At 42.9% G+C, this 24,678-nt stretch overlaps 2 protein-coding genes across 5 annotated transcripts in view; one reads left to right on the forward strand and one right to left on the reverse strand.

Moving 5' to 3' along the window:
* LOC134227614 (uncharacterized) overlaps positions 1-13,534 on the forward strand; it is a 118,340-nt gene extending 104,806 nt beyond the window's left edge. For all 4 annotated transcript variants that reach the window (XM_062709231.1, XM_062709238.1, XM_062709247.1 and 1 more), the window contains one exon: positions 13,091-13,534. In XM_062709231.1, the coding sequence (XP_062565215.1) occupies positions 13,091-13,221 (131 nt within the window). In that variant the 3' untranslated portion in view covers positions 13,222-13,534. The remainder of the gene's footprint in view (positions 1-13,090) is intronic.
* On the reverse strand, positions 13,518-15,138 carry LOC134227632 (uncharacterized). The gene is made up of 3 exons (XM_062709267.1): positions 14,743-15,138; positions 14,335-14,537; positions 13,518-13,841 (listed from the first exon to the last, which is right to left on the reverse strand). The coding sequence occupies exons 1-3, from the start codon at positions 14,954-14,956 to the stop codon at positions 13,524-13,526; spliced, it is 735 nt and encodes a 244-aa protein (XP_062565251.1). The 5' UTR covers positions 14,957-15,138; the 3' UTR covers positions 13,518-13,523.
* Between the last annotated feature and the right edge of the window lie 9,540 nt (positions 15,139-24,678).

Raw genomic sequence — 24,678 nt, forward strand, 5'->3', positions numbered from 1 at the left:
CTGGACGAAGAAAGAAAGCTGCAGGAAGAAGAACAAGCGAAGAAACGTGAGTATCTCCAGAAGAAGCACCAACTATTGAGGGACATGGCCAACGACTCGTCGTCGGGAGAAGAAGAAGAAAAATTTGAGGAAGATCAACAAGCATTGAATCGCAAGGTGAATCAATGGATGCAAGGTGTGGCACCAGCTGCATTAAATCATAACCAGCCATCAAGTTATCCTGAAGCGTGCATGGACCAGCGTCAGCATCAGCCGACGCTCAATTCTGCAGAGCATCAAAATCAGCCCCAATCGATGGAGTTTTCGAATCAGCTACCGATCAATCAGGCAGCGCGTCAGGCACCGCCCCAGGTGATGCATCAGAATCAACCGCCATTTCATTCTACGGCTTACCAAAGTCAGCCGTCGGCCCATGATGTTGAGCATGATTATCAACCATCGAATTATCCCGTGCAACAACAAAATCAGGCAATGTTTCATCCTGCTGCGAATCTGGCACCAACTCATTCCATTGGAATGGTTCCTAATTTGAGACAACTAAGGATTAGTGAACATACGCATCTTCCGTCAAGGATTGACAATACTGGACCACACGTCGGCAGCTACATGCCAGCACAGCGTTCAACCCCACAGCAAGCTGCCTTCGTAGATGAGGAAGGTAACAACCTATCGCGTAGCCAAGCCGCCGCTCGCCAAGCAGTATCACGAGAGCTACCATACTTCAGTGGTATACCCGAGGAGTGGCCATTATTCTATTCGACGTTCATCACTACGACCAGCATGTGCGGTTATACTTCGGAAGAAAATTTGGTTCGTCTGCAAAAGTGCCTCAAGGGGAAGGCCTTTGAAGCAGTAAAGTGCCGGCTTATGCATCCGTCAAATGTGCCGGGAATCATCTCTACCTTGAAAATGCTGTATGGAAATCCTGATGTAATTGTGCAAAACTTGATAGCCAAGATCAGATCCACACCACCACCAAAAGCGGATCGATTAGACACACTAGTCGAATTCTCCTTGGCCATCCAGAATTTATGTGCCACAATTGAAGCATGCCAGCTGGATGAATACGCATACAATGTCGCGCTTCTACAAGAGTTAGTCTCCAAGCTTCCTTCGTCGATTAAGGTCGATTGGGCGAAATATCGACGAACTCTGCCAAGGGCCAATCTCTCTGTATTTTCGGCATGGTTGTACGAGCTTGCGGAGACAGTTTGCCCAATAGTTACGTTAGCGAATAGAGAATCAACAGCGGCTCGGGGGAAAAAGGATTCAGCTTTCCTGAACGCACACGCAGAAGAAACAGAAAATATCCAGCGATACAAGCCAAATCAAGAAATCAAACGTGCATCATTAAATCTACCATTCAAGTCCTGCGTAGTGTGCAAAGGTAGTTGTCCAAGTGTAGAGAAGTGTATACGGTTTGCTGAACTTGGTTACAACTCACGTTGGGCGGTGGTTAAGGAATTTGAATTATGTAGAAAGTGCCTCAAGAAACACAAAACGTCGTGTAGATCTCAACAAGTTTGTGGGAAGAATGGATGTCAATTCAAACACCACATCCTGCTCCACAATAACCAACGAGATAACGCTAAGTCAGTTAACACGTCACGTCAGGAATCTAAACCGACGAACGCCGCGCCGAATAAGACAGAACGTGACTGTAATACCCATCTAAAGCTCACGAACACAATGCTATTCCGTGTCGTTCCGGTTATTCTATACGGACCTAGGAAAACCGTGAAAACGTATGCCTTCTTAGATGACGGATCTTCATATACGTTAATGGATGCTTCACTTGCAGCAGAGCTACAGCTAAAAGGTATACCGGAACCTCTATGCCTCCGGTGGACAAGTAGTCAGAGTCGTTCAGAGAATGATTCACGTCGGTTGAGCGTTGATATTTCGGGCACAACAAATAATTGCAAGAGATACCGTCTCCAGGAGGTACATACAGTATCTAATCTCGACCTATTTCGCCAATCCGTTATCGGAAATGAACTATCCGATCAATATGATCATCTGCGAGGTATTCCGGTTGAATCCTATCACGATGCTCAACCCCGCATTTTAATTGGAATTGATAACGCCAACTTAACACTACCATTGAAAGGAAAAGAAGGAAGCTGGGGTCAACCAATAGCTACGAAAACACGATTGGGCTGGATCATCCACGGTGGTATAGAACAAGTCACCGATTATGTCAGTTATCATAGCCCTCAAAAGTGTTCGTGTGGTGTGACGAATGATGCTGTACTGCATACTGCGGTAAGCGACTATTTTTCTATGGAAAGTTTAGGAATTTCCAAACCCAAACACAATTTGGTATCAGTCGTGGATCAGCGTGCCGTAGATATTCTCAAGACTATCAAGCAAGACGAAAACCGACATTACGTTTCCAATTTGCTCTGGAAGTATGACGATTTCCACCTTCCGAATAGCAAACCCATGGCTTTACAACGAATGCGATGCTTGGAATCTCGATTGAAAAAAGATCCTGAATTAGCAACAGTGCTTCGAACAAAAATTCATGAATATCTCGAGAAAGGATACGTACGGAAGCTAACGGATGAAGAGTCGAAAGAAACACGGCAACGAGTTTGGTATCTCCCGATCTTCCCCGTTTTCAATCTCAACAAGCCGGGGAAGGTGCGCATCGTTTGGGACGCGGCAGCAAAAGCCAGCGGTGTGTCGCTGAATTCGATGCTGCTGACAGGACCGGATCAGCTGACGTCTCTGTTTTCGGTGCTCATCCAATTTCGAGAAAATAAGGTGGCAATATGTGCTGATTTGCGGGAAATGTTCCACCAAGTGCGGATTTCGATCGAAGATCAAAACTGCCAACGGTTTCTTTGGAAGGAACACCCTACGGACCCAGCACCAAGCATCTACGTAATGCAGGTTATGACATTTGGTGCATGTTGCTCGCCCAGTATTGCACAATATGTAAAAAACATAAATGCGGAGAAGTATGCAGGAAAGTTCCCGGCTGCAGCGAAAGTGGTTATCAAGAACCACTATGTAGATGACATGCTAGCTAGCACGGAGACGGAGTATGAGGCAATCAAACTAGCACAAGAAGTCAGGCACGTTCATGCGCAAGCCGGTTTTGAGTTACGCAACTGGATCTCCAACTCGCCTACAGTTATCAACGCTTTACAGGACGAACGAGTTGACGAGAGAAGTCTAAACCTAGGATCTGAACTTGCTACAGAAAAGGTGTTGGGCATGTGGTGGTGCACCACAACCGATACCCTTACCTTCAAACTATCACCGAAACATGAAGCAGATCTGTTAACTGGAAAAAGAAAACCTACCAAAAGAGAGGTGTTACGAACACTTATGACCATCTTTGACCCTCTGGGGCTGCTTTCGAATCTGCTAATCTATCTTAAGATCCTGCTTCAAGAAATTTGGCGCTCGGGAATCGACTGGGACGAAGAAATTCCAGAAGGTCTTGACGAAAAATGGGAAAAGTGGTTGAAGGTCCTTCCGCTGGTACAGAATGTCCACGTACCAAGATGTTATCGAAAACTTACGTCGATGGGCCAGGCGACCAATGTACAGTTGCACACCTTTGTCGATGCTAGTGAGAGCGGTTTTGCAGCAGTCGTCTTCCTTCGTTTCCAACAAGGTAGCACAATAGAATGCACAATCGTTGCTGCCAAATCTAAAGTAGCTCCAATCAAGTTTGTATCAATCCCGAGACTCGAACTACAAGCTGCCGTTATAGGAGCAAGGCTAGCGAACACGGTAATTGATAGTTTATCGTTCAAGGTTGACGAAAGATGCTTTTGGACAGACTCTCGCGACGTACTATGCTGGATACGATCCGATCATCGCCGATACTCACAGTTCGTCGCCTTCCGTGTCAGTGATATATTGGAGACTAGTGAAATCGCAAGCTGGAGATGGATATGTACAAAAGACAACGTTGCAGACGATGCAACCAAGTGGCAGCGGTTACCGGACCTGGGAAGTGATAGTCGCTGGTTCAATGGACCAAAGTTTCTTTGGCAGGAGCGCGACAAATGGCCTGTCGAACCATTCTCAGCTCTTTCGTCAAAGGTTGAAATGCGTCCACATTTATTCCACATAGGTGCAACTACAATACCTGTAATTAACATCGAGGACTTCTCCAGCTGGAAACGATTGGTTGATACGGTAGGATTTGTGTTCAGATTCATAAGGAACTGTCGAAGCAAAATGATGGGCATAGTGCGTCAAACCGGCGTCCTCTCCAGCACGGAGCTACAACAAGCATCGGCCTACCTCTTCAGAGAAGCGCAGAAGGAGGCATACCCAGAGGAAGTGAGCATTCTTTCCAGTAGAAAGACTACCATGAAGATAATCCCCAAACAGAGTACAATCTATGTCATGAACCCATTCTTGGATGGAGAGCAAGTGTTGCGGATGCGTGGAAGAATCAGCAGGTGTGATTATGTTACAATGGATGCACAGAATCCCGTAATTCTTCCGAAGGATCATTGTATCACGAAGCTGATTGTTAAAAGCTATCACGAGCGCTACCATCATCGTAACCACGAGACTGTGATCAACGAGCTACGGCAGGCATTCAGAATACCGAAGTTACGAGTTTTGTTCAGAAATGTGAGAGCTAACTGCCAAAAGTGCAAGAATCAGATGGCAGTTCCACAGCCTCCTCCGATGAGTGATCTTCCGACGGCTAGACTGGCGGCATTCAACAGACCATTCTCTTTCGTGGGGGTCGATTACTTTGGCCCGATCATGGTGGCGATAGGGCGAAGATCGGAGAAAAGGTGGGGCGTATTGGTGACATGTTTGACAACAAGGGCGGTATACATAGATGTCGCCCATACGTTAAGTGCGGATTCTTGCATTATGGTGATGCGTAATTTTATGGTGCGAAGAGGCGTTCCGAATCAAATATTCAGTGACCGTGGCACGAATTTCGTGGCCGCAAATAAGGAGCTTGAAGCAGCACTTGCCGAATTAGATCAGGAAAAAAATGTTCGAGAAATAACCAGTCCCAATACCGAATGGTGCTTTCTTCCTCCTGCCTCCCCCCACATGGGGGGGTCATGGGAAAGGCTCATTCAGAGCGTGAAACGCAACTTGCAGCAGATCCAACCACAGCGTCTTCTCAACGACGAGGTTCTCAGAAACTTACTAGTGGAGATCGAGGGCACCCTAAACTCACGTCCCTTAACGCACGTTCCAGCAGACGATCCAGATGCACCGGTACTCACTCCGAACCACTTTATTCTGGGTTCATCCAGTGGACTGAAACCGGCCACATTATTCGACGACAGTTCAACCACCTTGAAACGATCATGGCGAACATCGCAAGTGGAAGCAAACATCTTTTGGCAACGTTGGGTTCGTGACTACTTGCCGGATATCACAAGACGCACAAAATGGTTCAGCGAAGTCAAAGCGATTGAGGTGGGGGATATTGTAGTGATTGTGGACCCAAGTAACCCGCGTAATTGTTGGCCTAAAGGTAGGGTCATTTCCGTCAATACAGGCAAGGATGGCAAAGTAAGATCAGCAGCAGTACAAACTGCGACCGGAGGAGTTTATGAACGTCCTGCGGTTAAACTGGCGGTGCTCGACGTTAGGCGCGAAGAACAGGTAAGCCACAGCAGTGGCGTACCCGGGGGGGACTGTGACGACCCCTTGGTCGGCGCGCCTCACTTACTAGCACAATAGGATGTGCCTTGCAACACGCCTATACATCAATAGACGTCAATGTCAACGCCAACGGACATGCGAGGTGAAGAAGGCTGTCAGGTGTGCAATGAAATGTAAAACGGAATTGCATAATTACTAAGAAGCTCATTATTACTTAAATTACGATATAATACCCTAAATTGTGCTAATTTGATGCTCATGAAGTTTATTAAGTTCAGTAGTTTCAGTGAACTATAAGCATAGGTAACTTAAGAAGAAATTGAACCTATATTTCGTATCTAATGAATTCTCTCGAAAATAGGTTAACTTCAAACGATTGTTTCTATCTAATTCTTAATCCTCCTGCAACCAAACAACGCTTTGGACCGGTAAATTAGCGAACCATGTTTTAGACAAAATAACAGCTTATGCTTAATTATAGAACCAGGCAGTAATCGATTCATGAAAGTAGAACTCGTAACCGATACTTTAACGTAAGAATTTCCTGGAAATAAAACCTGAAAGAACTAAATGTAAGTAAAACAAGTATGTACAACTATTGTAGCTATAACTCCGTATACTTTTAGGAAGTTTTTATCGGTCGATTAAACGATTAAAAACTCGGAAATCCCTTCTTTCATTGAGCGCCTACAATTGGCGGACCATCTTTGGCGGTGTGCAAGAAGACGGTGTGTGGCGGCGAAGAATGAACCATGAGCTCGCCCAACTCTACGGCGAACCCAGTATCCAGAAGGTAGCTAAAGCCGGAAGGGTACGATGGGCAGGACATGTTGCAAGAATGCCGGACAGCAACCCTGCAAAGATGGTGTTCGCTTCCGATCCGGAAGGTACGAGACGGCGTGGAGCGCAGCGAGCGAGATGGGCAGACCAGGTGCAGAACGACTTGGCGAGCGTGGGGCGTATCCGAGGATGGAGAGATGCGGCCTCGAACCGTGCATTGTGGCGTCAAATTGTTGATTCAGTGTTATCTGTTTAGATGTTAACTAAATAAATGAAATGAATGAATAAGGACAATGCTTAAATAATTCCTTTAGGATAATCTTAAAAATTCTAACATTAAGGGGTCTCCAGTAGCCTTTCGAGCAAAAGCGTGGGATTGCCAATTCGGAGAAGGTGAGTTCGATTCTCGGTCCGATCTAGGATGTTTTCGGGTTGGAAACTTTCTCGACACCCGAGGCATAGTGTATCCATTGTACTTGCCACACAAGATACATACTAGGGTGCCAATGAAAATGACATTTTCGGATTTCAAAAAACGACATTGCTTACAAGTCTCATTACCCCAAAATATGACCCCATGCAAAATTTGAACTCAATCGGATATCGATTTTTTTGTTTTTGATGCCAAATGACTAAAAAATGCATGAAACGTCAGATTTACCCCAAACATTTTTTTTTGTTAAAAATCGATTTTTTCTCTTAGAACATTTTTGGGACTTTCATCGATTTTTAACACCGGACGATACGCAAACGTTTTTATATCCAAAAATATCCCCCTATGCTAAATTTGAGCTAATTCAGACATGATTTAGGGGTGCTCAAAATTAATCAAAACTTTTTTTTTCCTCGCAAGGGGGAATTTTTTTTTGTTTTTTGATGCCAACTCGAAATGCATGAAACTTTGAGAATAGATTTTTTTTGAATCGACAGTTTTGGGACTGATTATAACGAAAACAATTTTTCATCGAATTTAAAAACCAGACGTTACGCAAACATTTCCGGTTATTATTACGCGGTACCGCATGAATTCAATACACAACGTGTAAAGATCAAGTTACAAAGAAATCAAAACTTTTATAGCAAGATTTTAAGCACCTCTAAATCATGTCCGATGGAACTCAAATTTTGCATAGGGGCATATTTTAGTGCTTCCGTCCGGTTTTTATTCGATAATAAAATTGTTTTCGTCATAAGAAATTTTTTCAAAGTCCCAAAACAGTCGATTTTTATCAAAAAAAAAATATTCTCAAAATTTCATCTATTTTGAGTCCTTTGGCATCAAAAAACAAAAAAAAATCCCCCTTGTTAGAAAAAAAAGAGTTTTGATTAATGAGCACCCCTAAATCATGTCCCAAAAATGTTCTGAAAAAAATCGATTCCTCCAAAAAAAAAATTTTTTTTTAGATAACTTCAGATCTCGAAGTTCCATGCATTTTTAAGTCATTTGGCATCAAAAACAAAAATTCGATTTTCGACTTTTCCTTGGGATAATTTTCATGGGTCAAAATTTCAAAACTTTGATGAATTTTAGGCACCCCAAAATCATGTCCGATTGAGCTCAAATTTTGCATGGGGTCTTATTTTGGGGTAATGAAACTTGTGAGCAATGTCGTTTATTGAAATTCTATGACAATTTTTTCCCATACATTCCATTGGCACATACTCATGCAATGGCGGGCATAGATAAGCTTTCAATTAATAACTAAGGAAATGCTAATAGAATACTAAGTTGAAAAGCCGGCCAAGTTCCAGTTGAAATGTAGACCCATTGAAGAAGAAGAAGAAGAAGAAGAAGAAGAAGAAGAAGAAGAAGAAGAAGAAGAAGAAGAAGAAGAAGAAGAAGAAGAAGAAGAAGAATAAGAACCTTGAAAAGTCCTTAAGGAATACTTGCGTCTTGAGAACTTCTTCGAAATATCCTTAACGTATCATTTAAAGCGTTTCTTGGTCGGAATTCCTTCGGGAAATTCTTCAGCAATACCAACGGAAAATGTATAAGGGAACCTACCGAAATTCCCTTAAAAATTCCTTTTGGAAATTGCTGTAGGAATTCCTACGGAAATTGGTTTCCTGTGGGAAATTCCTTCGATCTTTTTTAAGAAATGCACTCAGCAATTATTTCAGGAATTTTTCAAAGAATTTCTTCCAGTAATTCCTTAAGAAATTTCTTTATAACACCATTCAGGAATTCTCTTAATTTTTCTTGGAATTCCTTCGGACATTCCTCCGGAAACTTAATTAGTCTCAGGTCTTCGGATTTTCCTTTGAAAACTTTCAGTTATTACTTATTATTCAGAAAGTATGTTGAGAATCATTCGGAAATTACTATAAGAGTTCTTTCGGAAAATTCTTCAGGACATTCCTTTGAAATTTCCGTTAGAAACTCTTCCAAAAAATACTTTAGTGTTTCTCAGACAAAAATCCGTAACGGTGGACGTGTTACAATTCCAATCAAAACTAATTTATATTGTATAATGTATATTTTTTTCTCTTTCAAAACTTTGTCTATAACTTGCAAACAATACGCATGGCGGTAAATAAATCAAAGTCAATTTAATCCTGCCATCGTAACCAGCACATTGTATGAAGGGCAGCGGAACAAAAGATCAACAGGACAAAACGTTGGATAAACAAATAAAAAAAATCTTTAATGCGATCTACCTGATCGAAACAAAATGTTGAATAATATTTTAAAGATATGCTTCTGACCTAAAATCTGGGGTCTAAAAGTTCAGAATCCTCCGTTTGTAAGGCATAACAGAATTTTTTTCGAATAGCTTGGTTGCCATGTTGCAAGGAAGCACCCTAGGTTTCTTGAAAGTCTTCTTCCAAGTAGCTCGGAAGCATTGACAGATAAAAATATGTTGTGGTTTTAAATGTATTTTCATGCACATATTTGGAGCATGCAAATAAGCGTAACATTCAACTGATCTTACTGTTCTTTTATATCGGAATAAAATTAAGCTGTTATTGCTTGTAAAATTCTGCTGCAATTTTACAAGCCGTAGAATTTTCAAAACTATTTACTGTGTTCTTCCAAGCAGCTCGGAAGCCTCCTTTCAAGAGGCTCGGAAGCCTCCTTTCAAGAGGCTCGGAAGCCTCCTTTCAAGAGGCTCGGAAGCCTCCTTTCAAGAGGCTCGGAAGCCTCCTTTCAAGAGGCCCGGAAGCCTCCTTTCAAGAGGCCCGGAAGCCTCCTTTCAAGAGGCCCGGAAGCCTCCTTTCAAGAGGCCGGAAGCCTCCTTTCAAGAGGCCCGAAGCCTCCTTTCAAGAGGCCCGGAAGCCTCCTTTCAAGAGGCCCGGAAGCCTCCTTTCAAGAGGCCCGGAAGCCTCCTTTCAAGAGGCCCGGAAGCCTCCTTTCAAGAGGCCCAGAAGCCTCCTTTCAAGAGGCCCGGAAGCCTCCTTTCAAGAGGCCCGGAAGCCTCCTTTCAAGAGGCCCGGAAGCCTCCTTTCAAGAGGCCCGGAAGCCTCCTTTCAAGAGGCCTGAAGCCTCCTTTCAAGAGGCCCTGAAGCCTCCTTTCAAGAGGCCAGAAGCCTCCTTTCAAGAGGCCCGAAGCCTCCTTTCAAGAGGCCCGAAGCCTCCTTTCAAGAGGCCCAGAAGCCTCCTTTCAAGATGCCCGGAAGCCTCCTTTCAAGATGCCCGAAGCCTCCTTTCAAGAGGCCCGAAGCCTCCTTTCGAGTGTCCTGAAGCCTCCTTTCAAGAGGCCCGAAGCCTCCTTTCAAGAGGCCCAGGCCTCCTTTCAAGAGGCCCGGAAGCCTCCTTCAAGAGGCCCAGGCCTCCTTTCAAGAGGCCCGGAAGCCTCCTTTCAAGAGGCCCGGAAGCCTCCTTTCAAGAGGCCCAGGCCTCCTTTCAAGAGGCCCAGAAGCCTCCTTTCAAGAGGCCCGGAAGCCTCCTTTCAAGAGGCCCGAAGCCTCCTTTCAAGAGGCCCAAGCCTCCTTTCAAGAGGCCCGGAAGCCTCCTTTCAAGAGGCCCAGGCCTCCTTTCAAGAGGCCCGGAAGCCTCCTTTCAAGAGGCCCAGAAGCCTCCTTCCAAGAGGCCCGGAAGCCTCCTTTCAAGAGGCCCAGAAGCCTCCTTCCAAGAGGCCCAGGCCTCCTTTCAAGAGGCCCGAAGCCTCCTTGCAAGAGGCCCGGAAGCCTCCTTTCAAGAGGCCCGAAGCCTCCTTTCAAGAGGCCCAGAAGCCTCTTTTCAAGAGGCCCCGACGCCTCCTTTCAAGAGGCCCGGAAGCCTCCTTTCAAGAGCCCCGGAAGCCTCCTTTCAAGAGGCCCGGAAGCCTCCTTTCAAGAGGCCCGGAAGCCTCCTTTCAAGAGGCCCGGAAGCCTTCTTTCAAGAGGCCCGGAAGCCTTCTTTCAAGAGGCCCGGGAGCCTCATTTCAAGAGGCCCGGAAGCCTTCTTTCAAGAGGCTCGGAAGCCTTCTTTCAAGAGGCTCGGAAGCCTTTTCGAGAGCTGGAAAGCCACTCTTCAAGAACCTCGGAATTCTTCTTTCAAGAGGCTTGGAATCGTACTTTCAAGAGGCTCAGAAGCGTTCTTTCAATATTCTAGTAATCCTCCTTTATAGAAGCTCAAAAGCAGCCGTTGAAGTGGCTCAAAAGCAGCCATTAAAGAGGCTAGGAAGTCTAACTTCTAGAGGCTCAGAGGACTCTTATCAAGAGGCGCAGAAGCCAACTTTCATGAGATTCAGAAGCTTTGAAATTAGGCTCGGAAACCTCCCTTCAAAGGGCTCGGAATTTTTCTTTCAAGAGGCTTATAAACCTTCTTCAAGTAACTACAAAGCCGCCGATAAAAAGAGGCTCGGAATCCTCCTTTAAAGATGCTCGGAAGCCTCCAATAGTCATAAAAGTCTTTATAAGCTTAATTTGAATTGGAAAGTTTCACGGAATAATGAAAATTTCTTCCAACTTTATGAAGAGCCATTCTGCCGTGAATCGCATATCTGTCTCATCTTTGCTGGGTTTCCTATTCATATTGGACAAATAAGCGATTCAAGGCAGCATATATCCCGTTAGTTTTCAGGTCCATTCTTCATAGATCTTATGAATTACGCTTAATTGCATTTGCACCAAAAAATAAGGGGTACCTCAATTAATGCAAATGTTCGAAGGGGTACCTATCAAGAAAAAGGTTGAGAACCGCTGTTCTAGAAAGATAAAGCTGAATTATCAAAGAATTCATCTGACACAAAAATATTTGGAATCAAAATCATTTGAGGCACCATACTAATGCTATTGTTTGATCATGACTTGAAACTACCTGGAAAAGCTATTACTTTTATTTCAATTCAATGGATTTCCAATAAAATAGTTGTTTATAATTTTATCAATTATGTGGAAAGAAAATACAATTTAATGAAGCAATTTAGTGATTGTGTGACATCGAAAACGATTTAAAAAAAATTAATTGAAGCTAAAATTTGCAATTTCCATTTGCCCTTGATTTTTAACGTACATGGGCAAGTGGGACATATTTGAACAACATTTTCGATATAGCCATTTTAACTGTTTTAGATTGTTGTCTAGTGAAAAATAACTTCGACACTTATATATCATATGTATCTGAATCAAATGTAGTTGATATCATTGGTTTCGTTGTTAGGAAGTATTATACGGTTGATTACCAAATGTGTATTTTACTTTCTGAAAATTATCTCCCGCATGAAAAAGAGCAATGGTTATAACTATGCTAACTATGGGAAATTTTCCGTTTACAGTGCAAATAATCTATTTATTGTACAATAGGTCAACATGTTTTGCCTTGTGTTTTGTTAATTTCAAACTTCGCATCAGATTTACAGATTTTCAATTGAATATAATGCTTAACACATAAAAAGACAATTTTGTTCTATTACAAATTTACAACACTGCGCATCGCCTGTATAAAAACATTCCTTTTGAAGTACTGATTTGTGTTCTAAACAGAGAAACATTCATTCGCAAAGAGAATAAACATTTGCTTATCTTTTTCATTCAAAACATTTGGTACAAAAGTTAGCTGATGGAAAGCAAGACATTAGCCAATTAAACTGTAAATCGGCTGTTGTACTTTTTTAATATCTGCTTACATTATAATCCCTTGTTACAAAAACTTAATCCGAAAAGCAATCAACCTCCATCCATGATCTAAAAATACTACGACTCAGAAATAATATTAACATTATATCTACATTGCTGGAATTAGTTTCGTTCGACAGTATAATACAGAATAAGTCCCACTTGCCCCGTTTAAAGGGGTAAGTGGGTCCTATATGTAAATTTTTTTATGTCACTACCAATATGTTTTGTAATTGAATAAATGGCTTACAACACGTCAACACTTCAACAACGGAAGCACATAATGATGTATCCGTGGTTAATGTCCTGAAATACCCTGTTTTCTTAGCATGCGTTAACAATTTTGCTGAACTAGCCGGAGTACCTTAAATAATTTGATAAGATTCGCACCAAAATTCGATTTTGTATTTTGATAAAATTTGTATTGGTAATCAATTTTAATCGTGTATTCTTTTGCGATGTGTGGTTTTCTGGGTGGTCTGGTATATAACACTGAGGGTACCTGGGCCTTTTACAAAAAGTTTGTTTTTGAAACAAACATATATACACTTTATACAAGAATGACAAAAATGATTTTTTTTCCTTGATTTGATCATAAAATATTAAATATATATAATTATATAAAAAATAAATAATATGGCATATTTTCTTTTTACAGGCCTTCTCCAACCGGAGAAACACGAACGCTATCCCATCTCGGAGAAGCGGTCCGACATCATCCGGGCGTTCCTGTGGCCAGCTTTAGTTCAGAACGGGCGTTGCGTGTACAAGGCCGTAGTCGCTACGTAACCCAACACATTACCAGAACTCAACCAGCATTTGCTCAAAGCTTTTTTTCCAATCGAATTAAACAAGAGAACTCATAGAAAGGCATTTGTTATAATGTAGACATTTATTTGCTGCAACCAATTAATCGAATCAAGAGGTATTGTTCCAAATAATAGCTAATTAGGTAATCCATAAAGCTGATTTTAATTACATACGCACTCTGAGTATCCATTATCGGGTTATGACAGATCATGTACATATAGTTGTTAAGAAAATATGGAATAAAGTTTAAGTATTTTCACCACGAATAAATTGGAACACTATCAGTTTCGAAGTGATTTTGTTTGCTGTTGCGTTATCACACCTCCTTCGCATCGAGTTTCGAGACAACCCTCGGACCGGTTGTCACTGTTAACGATCGGCAATAAATGGAGCCTGAATTTGGCACCAGCAGCACTACTGCTACATTCCAGACGATGAGTTTGATAGTACTGCACGATATCGGAGGGGAACTTAAACTGGCGCTCCTTCCTTTTTACGAGTCCGAGCGCGTACATTCTATTCGGAGCGGTCAGGCGAATGAACAGGTGAAAGTAGACGCCGGCAGCGTGCACCGAAAGGATGTAGCGGATGTGAGGATGCTGTGAAAGAAAAGGATCGATAGTTGTTGCTGAACGTCAGATGAAATGAGATAATTTCGGTACATTTCCATTCTCTTTTAGTTTCGCCGTTTGCATAATCACTATCAATTGTATAATCCGAAATGATTTTTTTTTTTCCAATGCAACGGTTGTGAAACAGTGCAATAAAACATTGAATTTTTCATGGAGTTTAAGTCTGCAGTGTTAAATCATACTTCCAAGTGGTAGATAATTATTATAAAAATCAACAGTGAAATCAGAAACATAAAGTTATAAGAATCCAAGATACGTAAATCTAAAAAATCAAAAAAATAATTATTTGAAGAAATTAGCATGATTTTATCATTTCTTAAATCTTATGATGCTTTGACATCAGGTTGTCATGTTATTTAAATAGTAAATAACAAAAATTAAAAGTAATTTCAGGTCAAGAGTTCAGAGAAGTTCAAGATTAGATGGAAACCAACCTCACTGACACAAGAAACAGACCCACCTGCGTCTTGAACGGCCTAACCAAACAGCTTCCAACCGGACTTCCTCGTAGCATTTCCTCACTCTTCGGCCGGTCCACTGCCCAGAAGTACGGTTCCAGCTCCACGGTGTCGTAGATCACGTTGTACAAGCCAGACCCCGTCATCATCATCGATGCCATCGCTTCTGGCGGGTCAGTGCCCTTCGTTTCTCGTTGTGCGGCATCTGAATCGATAGGACGAAAAAACGCTAGTTGAGTTGTTTTTCCCGTTTGGAAACCATCTGCTGTGATGGCATACGAAGACACTGCCATGCCGAGGAGTGATTAATTGTTTTTCCGCTATTATGGGTCGACCGCGTGGATGTGGCGTCCCGTTCGACTAATTAGTCTCCATTTGAGGTGTCTCTGCGTGTAAACTGAATCAATCACCTTGCTCACGCCAATGCTGCTCGGGTTGTTGTGGATCATCACCGTTTGATGACTGTTGGCAGTGGTATTGATCTTCGGCTGATTGAACACTACTCGTGGACGACGTTGGACAGTGGCGACGCTGGCAGTAGATCAGTTCCATTATGTAATCGATGATGCGTTGCACTAAATTGGAGAGCAAGTTTAGCGAAACGGTAACGCAACAGCAGCACATTGATTTTCTGCATCAAAAGGAATTCGACTCAGATGACACTTGTCTTTGCGGAGATCGTGGCTAGGGACTTCTGGACCCAGTAACGTTCGGCAGATGCTCTCATTACGACGATTTGCCGCGAACTGATTTCGACTTGTCGTAATCATGTCTGGATTGTGGAGCGGCGCAAATTCTCAGACAACATGTGGTACAGATGTTGGTTGAATTTCCACGATGCTTCATTCAACATTTTGTACCACCTCGAGGAAAGACGACCACGAGTATAGATTTAGATAGCATAGTTCTACAGACAAACAGATGTCACTCTTAAAGAAAATTTGTTAGAAAATCTTCGTTGTCGAAAACATTAGAGGTATATGTTGCACAATGTACTCGAATCAATTAACGCTTCCATTCTAGAAGCAACGCAGTGATTATTCATTTCTGTCGCAACGTATCGAATTTTAAAAGAACCTACTTTAGTACGAAAGTACGATTAGGTGGAAGACGATTTGCGAACCCTCCGCAGACTGCGTGGTTGGCGAAGTGCAGCCATGGACCGAGCTGAATGGAGAAGACTTTTGTGTATTGCACAGGGCACTCCGGCCTTAGTCTGGTAATAAATAAATAAATACTTTTAAAATTAATTTTACATAGGAATATTGGGGCCTTCCTTGGCCTAGCGGTAAGATTCGCGTCTACAAGGCAAGACCATTCTGCAGGTGGATGGGTTCGACTCGCAGTCCAATATACGAAATTTTCGGTTTGAAAATTTTCTCAATATCGCTGGGCATAAACGTATCAACACGCTAGCTTCATGATACACGAATGCTGAAATGTTAACTTGGCTAAGAAACCTCGCATTTAATAACTTTGGAAGTGCTGAATGAACATTGAACACTAAGCTTCGAGGCGGCAATGTCCCAGTGGGGATGTAATGGCAAGAAGGAGAAGCGGAGAATATTAGGGTTTACTAGAAATACTACAATAAGAGATCGGCGAAGACGCCATCTTGTTTCCAATCGAACCGTTAAAAGCGGTTCCAATTCGACTTTTTGCATTCATAAGAACCAAGCAAAAAGTTCAAGTGGTGCCAGTATATTCACGATTTCATGCATTTTCATACGTCGCCATTTCGACAGTTTTTCACTCCGCCGGTCTCTGGTTATAGGGTGGCCAGGGTTTAAAAGTGTGAAATATATGCTGTATGGCAGATGTCCGCTTATCAGGGTTCATAATGCTCACTCAATCTCAGGAGCACATGATTTTCCCTCACGAAAGTTTTCGGGGAGAAATCGCTTTTCGGGAAAGAAAAACAGCCTGGAGAGTGATAACAATTTTTCGCTCACTTCGATTGCCGCTAAACGTTGGTTTGCTCTTTTTCTTTCACATTCGAGTCTTTTCGTGGCATCATCAATGCAAATGGTAGTAGCTTATGTGGAACAAATAACTTGACGCTTTCATACAGATAGCGTGGTGGTGTGGCTAAAGTAAGCGCATCCCCACAGCTATTATTCTTACTATTCTGGGTTCGAATCCCGGCGCGGTCATACAATTTTGTAGTTGTTCTGCGATAATTCTCGCGAAAAGTGAGTGAGAGATGAAAGTAAGGCAACGAAAAAGGATTTTCAACTAATAGGCAAGATTTTCGTTCATCTTCCAATGCTAATTCTAGAGAAAAGATTGATGGGTGAAAGATGATCCTCAACATAAACAACGAAACAAGATTTTCCCTTGGCCCGAAAAACGCTTGCTTTGGTCTCATTGAAACGAAAAGTCGAAACCCTGCCGCTTATTGTGGACCCCTTGAGGAAGTGCTTACCAATTTTGTAAAAGCTATTCAAAGCTGTCAAAATGATTTCATTCAAATTTGATCTAAAAATCGTTTTTTCGCACAAGGCTCTTGACAAACAAATGCAGAGCAATCTTATTTTCTTCTGGAAATCCGAAGCGGTATTGATTTTAGGTTAGAAATCAAGATATTGTCGCCAGGATGGTCAAAAATGTGTAAGAATCAAAATCAAGTAAAGTTGCTCTCGCACAGAGAAAGGCGTTCTTCTAAATGCAGAAGAAAAATCAAAAAGTTCAAACAAATTAAAAGAAAAACAATTACTTTCAAAGTAAAATTTAACAGTTACTTTTAAGATAGGGGGAATGACGGCTTTGGCAAATTTTGTTCTATTATTGGCAGGGGGGTTTTTTATGACTGACTAGGCTCAAATTTGGCCTAAACATTCTTTGCATATTAAAGAATATTGTGGCCAAATTTCATAAAATTTGGTCGACAAAAACCCCCCTGCCAATAATAGAACAAAACCTGCCAAAGCCGTCTTTCCCCCTACATAATAAATAATAACCAAGCAATTTATTAGGAACGGATCAATTGAAATATTCTGTTCTTCTTTCCTTCGCTCGCAACTGGTGAATGTTTATATGGTATCAATATTTCTGAGCTTCACTGCTAAAAAGTGTTCACGGTACTCATACCATGATACATTTTATGGTGCTGTGGTATAAAAGGTATTGCAAGTAGCTTTCATAGCACATACCTCCGGTATGCCATCTGCCGTGGAATAGCTGAATTTAAAATTTGTTATAACTATCGGGTAAGAAGGGTAAGATGCACAGAAGGGTCATGGTCATGACAACTTTCTTTGAATGAAATAAAAAACAAATTTATCACTTTTCAAATAAGACACTATTAGAAAGCGTTTTATATTATGTAGGTTAACCGCACCCTTATTGGAGGTAGTACCAATAGTGGAGAAAGTGGGGTTTTAATAAGATTTATCATAATAATACATTTAACGATGGATAAAGTTGATGCGTCGTGCTTTTAATATCCTATTAAATACAACTTATCCTTAGATTTTGCTTGAAAAACTATTGGCGCTTTGATGTTGCATGAAGAAGAAGAAGCAGAAAGATGATAATCGAAAAAATCTCCACCGGAAAGCATACGAAGAAGTTTTTGAAACTCTTCTCAAAAATTCTAAAAGCAATTTAATTAAAAACGGTAAGCAGTACGGGGTTGGGCTTTTCTTATACTGTGTATTAAATGTAATAATGAAAAATAAAATTTCGATTAGAAATATTGTGTTTATTATACAGTAGAAGAAAAGTCCAACCTCGTACTGCTTACCGTTTTTAACACTAGGATTCATTTACAATGTTATGAAAACTCATATGTGAATATGTACGTTATGTGGAAGATATTGATTTGGAAAATGTATTGGAGGTAACCACTTTCCCTTCGATGGGACTCGAACCCATGACCCTACAGTCCCCGGAAGTAGGCAGTTACCTTTGATTGAACTAGGATTCATTCGTTCAGAAAATCGTTGTAACTAAATTTTCATTGGTTTTTCAACCGATTTTCTCAGTTTTTTCACCAATTTCGTAGCCATCTCTTCTAGTTTCTGGACATTGCAAAATATTGTATCTAGGGGTGTTCAATTTTTCACTAGAGCTGTGGGAGTAAAGCAACGGATTTAGAAAAATGCATTTTTGGAGATATACTTATATTTCATTACCAAAAATGATAACTATTCATAAAGTGATGATGGGAATGATAAAATAACACATAAAAGACATCACCTGGAACATAAGGACACATATTGAGCATCCCTACTATGCATACGATGATAATTCGGTGCCTTTAGGAACCACTTTATACAACAGGATGTATGAAGCTTCAGAAAATGTTTTCCAGCATGTTGTCTACTGTGAACTTGTTAAAATGAATGCAAACTATATACGAAACATGTGTGATAATAAATGATGATGTTCTAGGATCTGCGAACTGTACTGAAATTTGAATCAAATGGTCAACCGAATCAACCAAGGCTTCCACGATGTGCCCAGCCGCAGTATCAACTCAATTATGCCCTTCGAGTATATGTCTTTCACTTGCGTCTGAAATCCAAACATATGAGATGTTGTATTATTATTATTTTTATTATTATTTATTCAGACTAAGGCCGAAGTGGCCTGTGCGGTATATAAGAGTCTTCTCCATTCGGCTCGGTCCATGGCTACACGTCGCCAACCACGCAGTCTACGGAGGGTCCGCAAGTCATCTTCCACCTGATCGATCCACCTTGCCCGCTGCGCACCTCGCCTTCTTGTGCCCGTCGGATCGTTGTCGAGAACCATTTTCACCGGGTTACTGTCCAACATTCTGGCTACGTGCCCGGCCCATCGCAGTCGTCCGATTTTCGCGGTGTGAACGATGGATGGTTCTCCCAACAGCTGATGCAACTCGTGGTTCATTCGCCTCCTCCACGTACCGTCCGCCATCTGCACCCCACCATAGATGGTACGCAGCACTTTCCTTTCAAAAACTCCAAGTGCGCGTTGGTCCTCCACGAGCATCGTCCAGGTCTCGTGTCCGTAGAGGACTACCGGTCTAATTAGCGTTTTGTAGATTGTCAGTTTGATACGGCGGCGAACTCTATTCGATCGGAGCGTCTTGCGGAGTCCAAAGTACGTACGATTTCCAGCCACTATGCGTCTCCGAATTTCTCTGCTGGTGTCATTTTCGGCAGTCACCAGTGAGCCCAAGTACACAAATTCTTCTACCACCTCGATTTCGTCACCACCGATGCAAACTCGCGGTGGGTGGCTCACATTGTCTTCTCTTGAACCTCTTCCTATCATGTACTTCGTCTTCGACGTGTTGATGACTAGTCCGATCCACTTAGCTTCCCTCTTCAGTCTGATGTAGGCTTCCTCCATCTTCTCAAAGTTACGTGCCATAATATCTATGTCGTCGGCGAAACCAAATAGCTGGACGGACTTATTGAAAATTGTACCACTCGTGTTAATCCCTGCTCTTCGTATTACACCTTCCAAAGCGATGTTGAATAGCAAACACGAAAGACCATCACCTTGCCGTAACCCTCTGCGGGTTTCGAAGGGACTCGAGAATGCCCCTGAAACTCGAACTACGCACATCACCCGATCCATCGTCGCTTTGATCAACCGTGTCAGTTTATCCGGAAAACCGTGTTCGTGCATTAGCTGCCATAGCTGGTCCCGATCGATTGTATCATATGCGGCTTTGAAGTCGATGAATAGATGATGTGGGCACGTTGTATTCGCGGCATTTCTGCAGTACTTGGCGAATGGCAAACACCTGGTCCGTGGTGGAGCGTTCGCCCATAAAACCCGCCTGGTACTGCCCCACGAACTCCCTTGCAGTTGGTGCTAGTCGACGGCATAAAATTTGGGATAGTACCTTGTAGGCGGCGTTCAGCAATGTGATTGCGCGGTAGTTGCTACAATCCAGCTTATCGCCCTTTTTGTAGATGGGACACACGACACCTTCCATCCACTCCTGCGGCAAAACTTTCTCCTCCCAAATCTTGGTAATGACCCAGTGCAGCGCTCTAGCCAGTGCCTCACCACCGTGTTTAAATAGCTCTCCTGGTAGTTGGTCAACCCCAGGGGCTTTGTTGTTCTTGAGCCGGCCAATCTCCTCCTGGATTTCCTGGAGATCCGGAGCCGGTAGAATTATGTCCTGCGCGCGTTCTCTCAGGTCCATCACCATACCGCCATCTTCGTCTGCCACATCGCCATTCAGGTGTTCTTCGTAGTGCTGCCGCCACCTTTGGATCACCTCACGCTCGTTCGTAAGAAGGTTCCCGTTTATGTCCTTACACATATCGGGCTGTGGCACGTGGCCCTTACGTGAACGGTTCAACTTCTCAAAGAACTTTCGTGTGTTATTAGCGCGGTACAGTTGCTCCGTTTCTTCACGGTCTCGATCTTCCTGCTGGCGCTTTTTCCTCCGGAAAATCGAGTTTTGTCTGTTCCGCGCCTGTTTATATCGTGCCTCGTTCGCCCTCGTGCGGTGTTGCAGCAATCTCGCCCATGCTGCATTCTTCTCTTCCACTAACTGCTCACATTCGCCGTCATACCAGTCGTTTCTCTGATCTGGGGGCACCGTGCCAAGTGCAGCGGTTGCGGTGCTACCAATGGCGGATCGAATATCTCTCCAGCCATCTTCAAGAGATGCTGCGCCTAGCTGCTCTTCCGTTGGTAGTGCCACCTCCAGCTGCTGCGCGTATTCTTGGGCTAGTCTACCGTCTTGTATCCGCCCAATGTTAAGCCGCGGCGTCCGACTTCGACGCGTGTTGTACACCGTCGAGAGTTTTGAGCGCAGGCATACTGCAACGAGGTAGTGGTCGGATTCAATATTCGCACTGCGGTAAGTGCGGACGTTCGTGATGTCGGAGAAGAATTTACCGTCGATTAGAACGTGGTCGATTTGGTTTTCTGTTTCTTGGTTAGGTGATCTCCATGTGGCCTTGTGGATATTTTTGCGGGGAAAGAAGGTGCTTCGGACTACCATTCCGCGGGAGGCTGCGAAGTTTATGCATCGTTGGCCGTTGTCATTCGATACGGTGTGCAGACTATCCGGTCCGATGACCGGTTTATACATTTCCTCCCTTCCTACCTGTGCGTTCATGTCACCGATGACGATTTTAACGTCCCGCAGTGGGCATCCATCGTATGTCTGCTCCAGCTGTGCGTAGAACGCTTCTTTCTCGTCGTCGGGTCTCCCTTCGTGTGGGCAGTGCACGTTGATGATGCTATAGTTGAAGAAACGGCCTTTAATCCTCAGCTTGCACATCCTTGCGTTGATTGGCTGCCACCCAATCACGCGTTGGCGCATCTTACCCAGCACTATGAAGCCGGTTCCCAGCTCGTTGGTGGTGCCACAGCTTTGGTAGAAGGGAGCCGCTCGATGCCCGCTTTTCCACACTTTCTGTCCTGTCCAGCAAATCTCCTGCAGCGCCACGACGTCGAAGTTGCGGGGATGTAATTCATCGTAGATCATCCTGTCGCAACCTGCGAAACCTAGCGACTTGCAATTCCATGTTCCAAGCTTCCAATCGTGATCCTGAATTCGTCGCCTAGGTCTTTGCCGATTATATCGAGTCGCATTATCTCTTATATTGTTCGTAATGATTGGTTTTCTAGGCGGCTTATTGGGCCTGCGCAAACCTCCTGTCTCGTCGGAGGGCCGTCGTGTCAGGGCTGTTTAGCGTCCCACCTAACACCAGGACTTGGGCTTGTGCGCTTTGAGCGGCACACGGTCGCTTTGGTGGAGCCTACTTGCGGATACATGCAGCTTTTTATAGAGGTTTAACGGGGCCCACTGTCAAACCCCACCACATCCTAGGCAAGCCCCACAACTCGCAGATGGCCTGGGGAGGGATCGTCAAGCCCTTGGACATAGTCCCTGCTGCCCTGCAAATGTGCAAATCTGCAATATGAGATGTTGTAAGATCTCCAAATTGTCCTGGAGTTTGAGTAAAATGGTCTATCGAATCAGCCAAGGCATCCATGATGCCCCCAGCCACGGTATCAACTCATTTGTGTCCTCCGAGTATTTATCTATCTCTTGCGTCTCAAATCCAGGCATTTGAGATGTTGTAAGATCTCCAAATTGATCTGGAGTTTGAGTAAAATGTTCTATCGAATCAACTAAGGCTTCCATGATGTTCTCTGCCGTAGTATAAACCCTATTAAGTCCTCCGAGTATTTGTCTTACATTTGCATCTCAAATCCAGGAATTTGAAATGTTGTATGATCTCCAAATTGACCTGGAGTTTGAGTCAAATGGTCTTTCGAATCAACCTAGGCTTCCATGATGTCCTCTGCTGCGATATTAACCCAATTATTTATTTATTCCTTATTTATTTTTCACATGCGTCTCAAATCCAGGCATAGGAGATGTTGTAAGATCTCCAAATTGTCCTGAAGTTTGAGTAAAATGGTCTATCTAATCAACCAAGGCTTCCATGATGTCCTCAGTCGCAGTATAAATTATGTCCTCCGAGTAATTGTCTTCACCTGCGTCTCAAATCCAGACATAGGCGATGTTGTAAGATCTCCAAATTGTCCTTGAGTTTAAATCTAATGGTCTATCGAATCAACCAAAGCTTTCATGATGTCCCCAGCTGCGCTACGAACCCAATTATGCCCTCCTAGTATTTGTCTTTTATTAGCATTACAAATCCAGGCATATGAGATGTTGTACTTTATTTTGGATGTTAATTGTTTATTATTATTATAATAATCATCTGACAGTGTATGTTTGTCTTAATGAAATTTTACTCTAAAAACCTAGATTTTGAGAACATCACTTCGTTAGTCGAAGTCGAATTTCGGACACGTCTCGTTAAATCCGATCTTCATTGATCAAATTGGTACAATTAGGTCCTAGTAAAAGTGTCCTCGAGGTAAACGGAAGACGACACTAGAATGGAACGTATAAGCAAGCACATTGATGCCCATTATCCCTAAAAATAGGGGGAGGGGGTGGTTACCCGATATATCAACAAAAAGTTTGGTAATCCTGCAAGTTGTACTTCCGAATACATCAATGATCTAATTAATTCGCAGGCTAAACATCTGATCCATCGTTAATCGACCCTCCAGAATCTTCCAACATCTGATATCCAAATCCAGACTTGTGACGCAAGTGAAAGACAAATACTCGGAGGAAATAATTGGGTTGAAACTGCGGCTGGGGACATTATGGAAGCATTCATTGATTCGGTAGGCCATTTGTTTCAAACTCCAGAACAATTTGGATATCTTTCAACATCTCACATGCCTTGATTTGTGACGTAAGTGGAACATAAAGACTCGGATAACATCATTGGGTTGATACCGCTGCTGAAAACAGCATGGAAGCCTTGGTTGATTCGAAAGACCATTTTACTCAAACTCTAGGACAATGTGGAGATCTTACAACATCTCAATTGCTTGAATTTGAGACGCAAGTAAAATATAAATAATCAGAGGACATAACTGGGTTGAAACCGCGTCTGGGGACATCATGGAAGCCATGGTTGATTCGATAGACCATTTTATTCATACTCTAGGACAATTTGGAGATCTTACAACATCTCATATGTCTGGATTTGAGGCACAAGTGGAATGCAAATACTCGGAGGACATAAACGAGTTGATACCGCGGCTGGGGACATTATGAAAGCCTTGGTTGTTTCTTTAGACCATTTTACTGGAACTCCAGGACAATTTGGAGATCTTACAACATCTCAGTTGCCTGAAATTGCAACGCAAGTGAAAGAAAAATATTCAGAGGACATAATTGGGTTGATGCCGCGGCTGGGGAGCCTTGGGAAGCTGGAAGCCTTGGTTGATTCGTTAGACCATTTGATTCACACTTGAAGAAAATTTGGAGATCTTTCAACATCTCATATGCCTGGATTTGAGACGCAAGTAAAAGACAAATACTCGGAGGACATAATTGGGTTGATACCGCGGCTGGGGGCATCATGGAAGCCTTGGTAGATTCAATAGACCATTTTACTCAAACTTCAGGACAATTTGGAGATCTGACAACATCTCTAATGTCTGGATTTGAGACGCACGTGAAAGATAAATACTCGGAATACATAATTTGGTTGATACCGCGGTATGGGACATCATGGAAGCCTTGGTTGATTCGATAGACCATTTGATTCAAACTCCAGGACAATTTGGAGATCTTACAACATCTCATATGTTTGCATTTGAAACGCAAGTGAAAGACAAATACTCGGAGGACATAATTGGGTTGATACTGCGGCTGGGGGCATCATGGAAGCCTTGGTTGATTCGGTTGACCATTTGATTCAAATTCCAGTACAGTTCGCAGATCCTAGAACATCATAATTTATTATCACACATGTTTCGTATATAGTTTACATTTATTTAAGCAA

This window comes from Armigeres subalbatus, chromosome 1 (assembly GCF_024139115.2).
Source record: "Armigeres subalbatus isolate Guangzhou_Male chromosome 1, GZ_Asu_2, whole genome shotgun sequence".
NCBI lineage: Eukaryota > Metazoa > Arthropoda > Insecta > Diptera > Culicidae > Armigeres > Armigeres subalbatus.

Coding starts and splice junctions, on each gene's coding strand:
- LOC134227632 (XM_062709267.1), bottom strand. CDS start 14,956: ATGTGCTGCTGTTGCGTTACCGTTTCGCTAAACTTGCTCTCCAATTTA. Junction 14,538..14,742: donor GCAGCATTGGCGTGAGCAAG/GTGATTGATTCA, acceptor CTATCGATTCAG/ATGCCGCACAACGAGAAACG. Junction 13,842..14,334: donor TTAGGCCGTTCAAGACGCAG/GTGGGTCTGTTT, acceptor TTTCTTTCACAG/CATCCTCACATCCGCTACAT.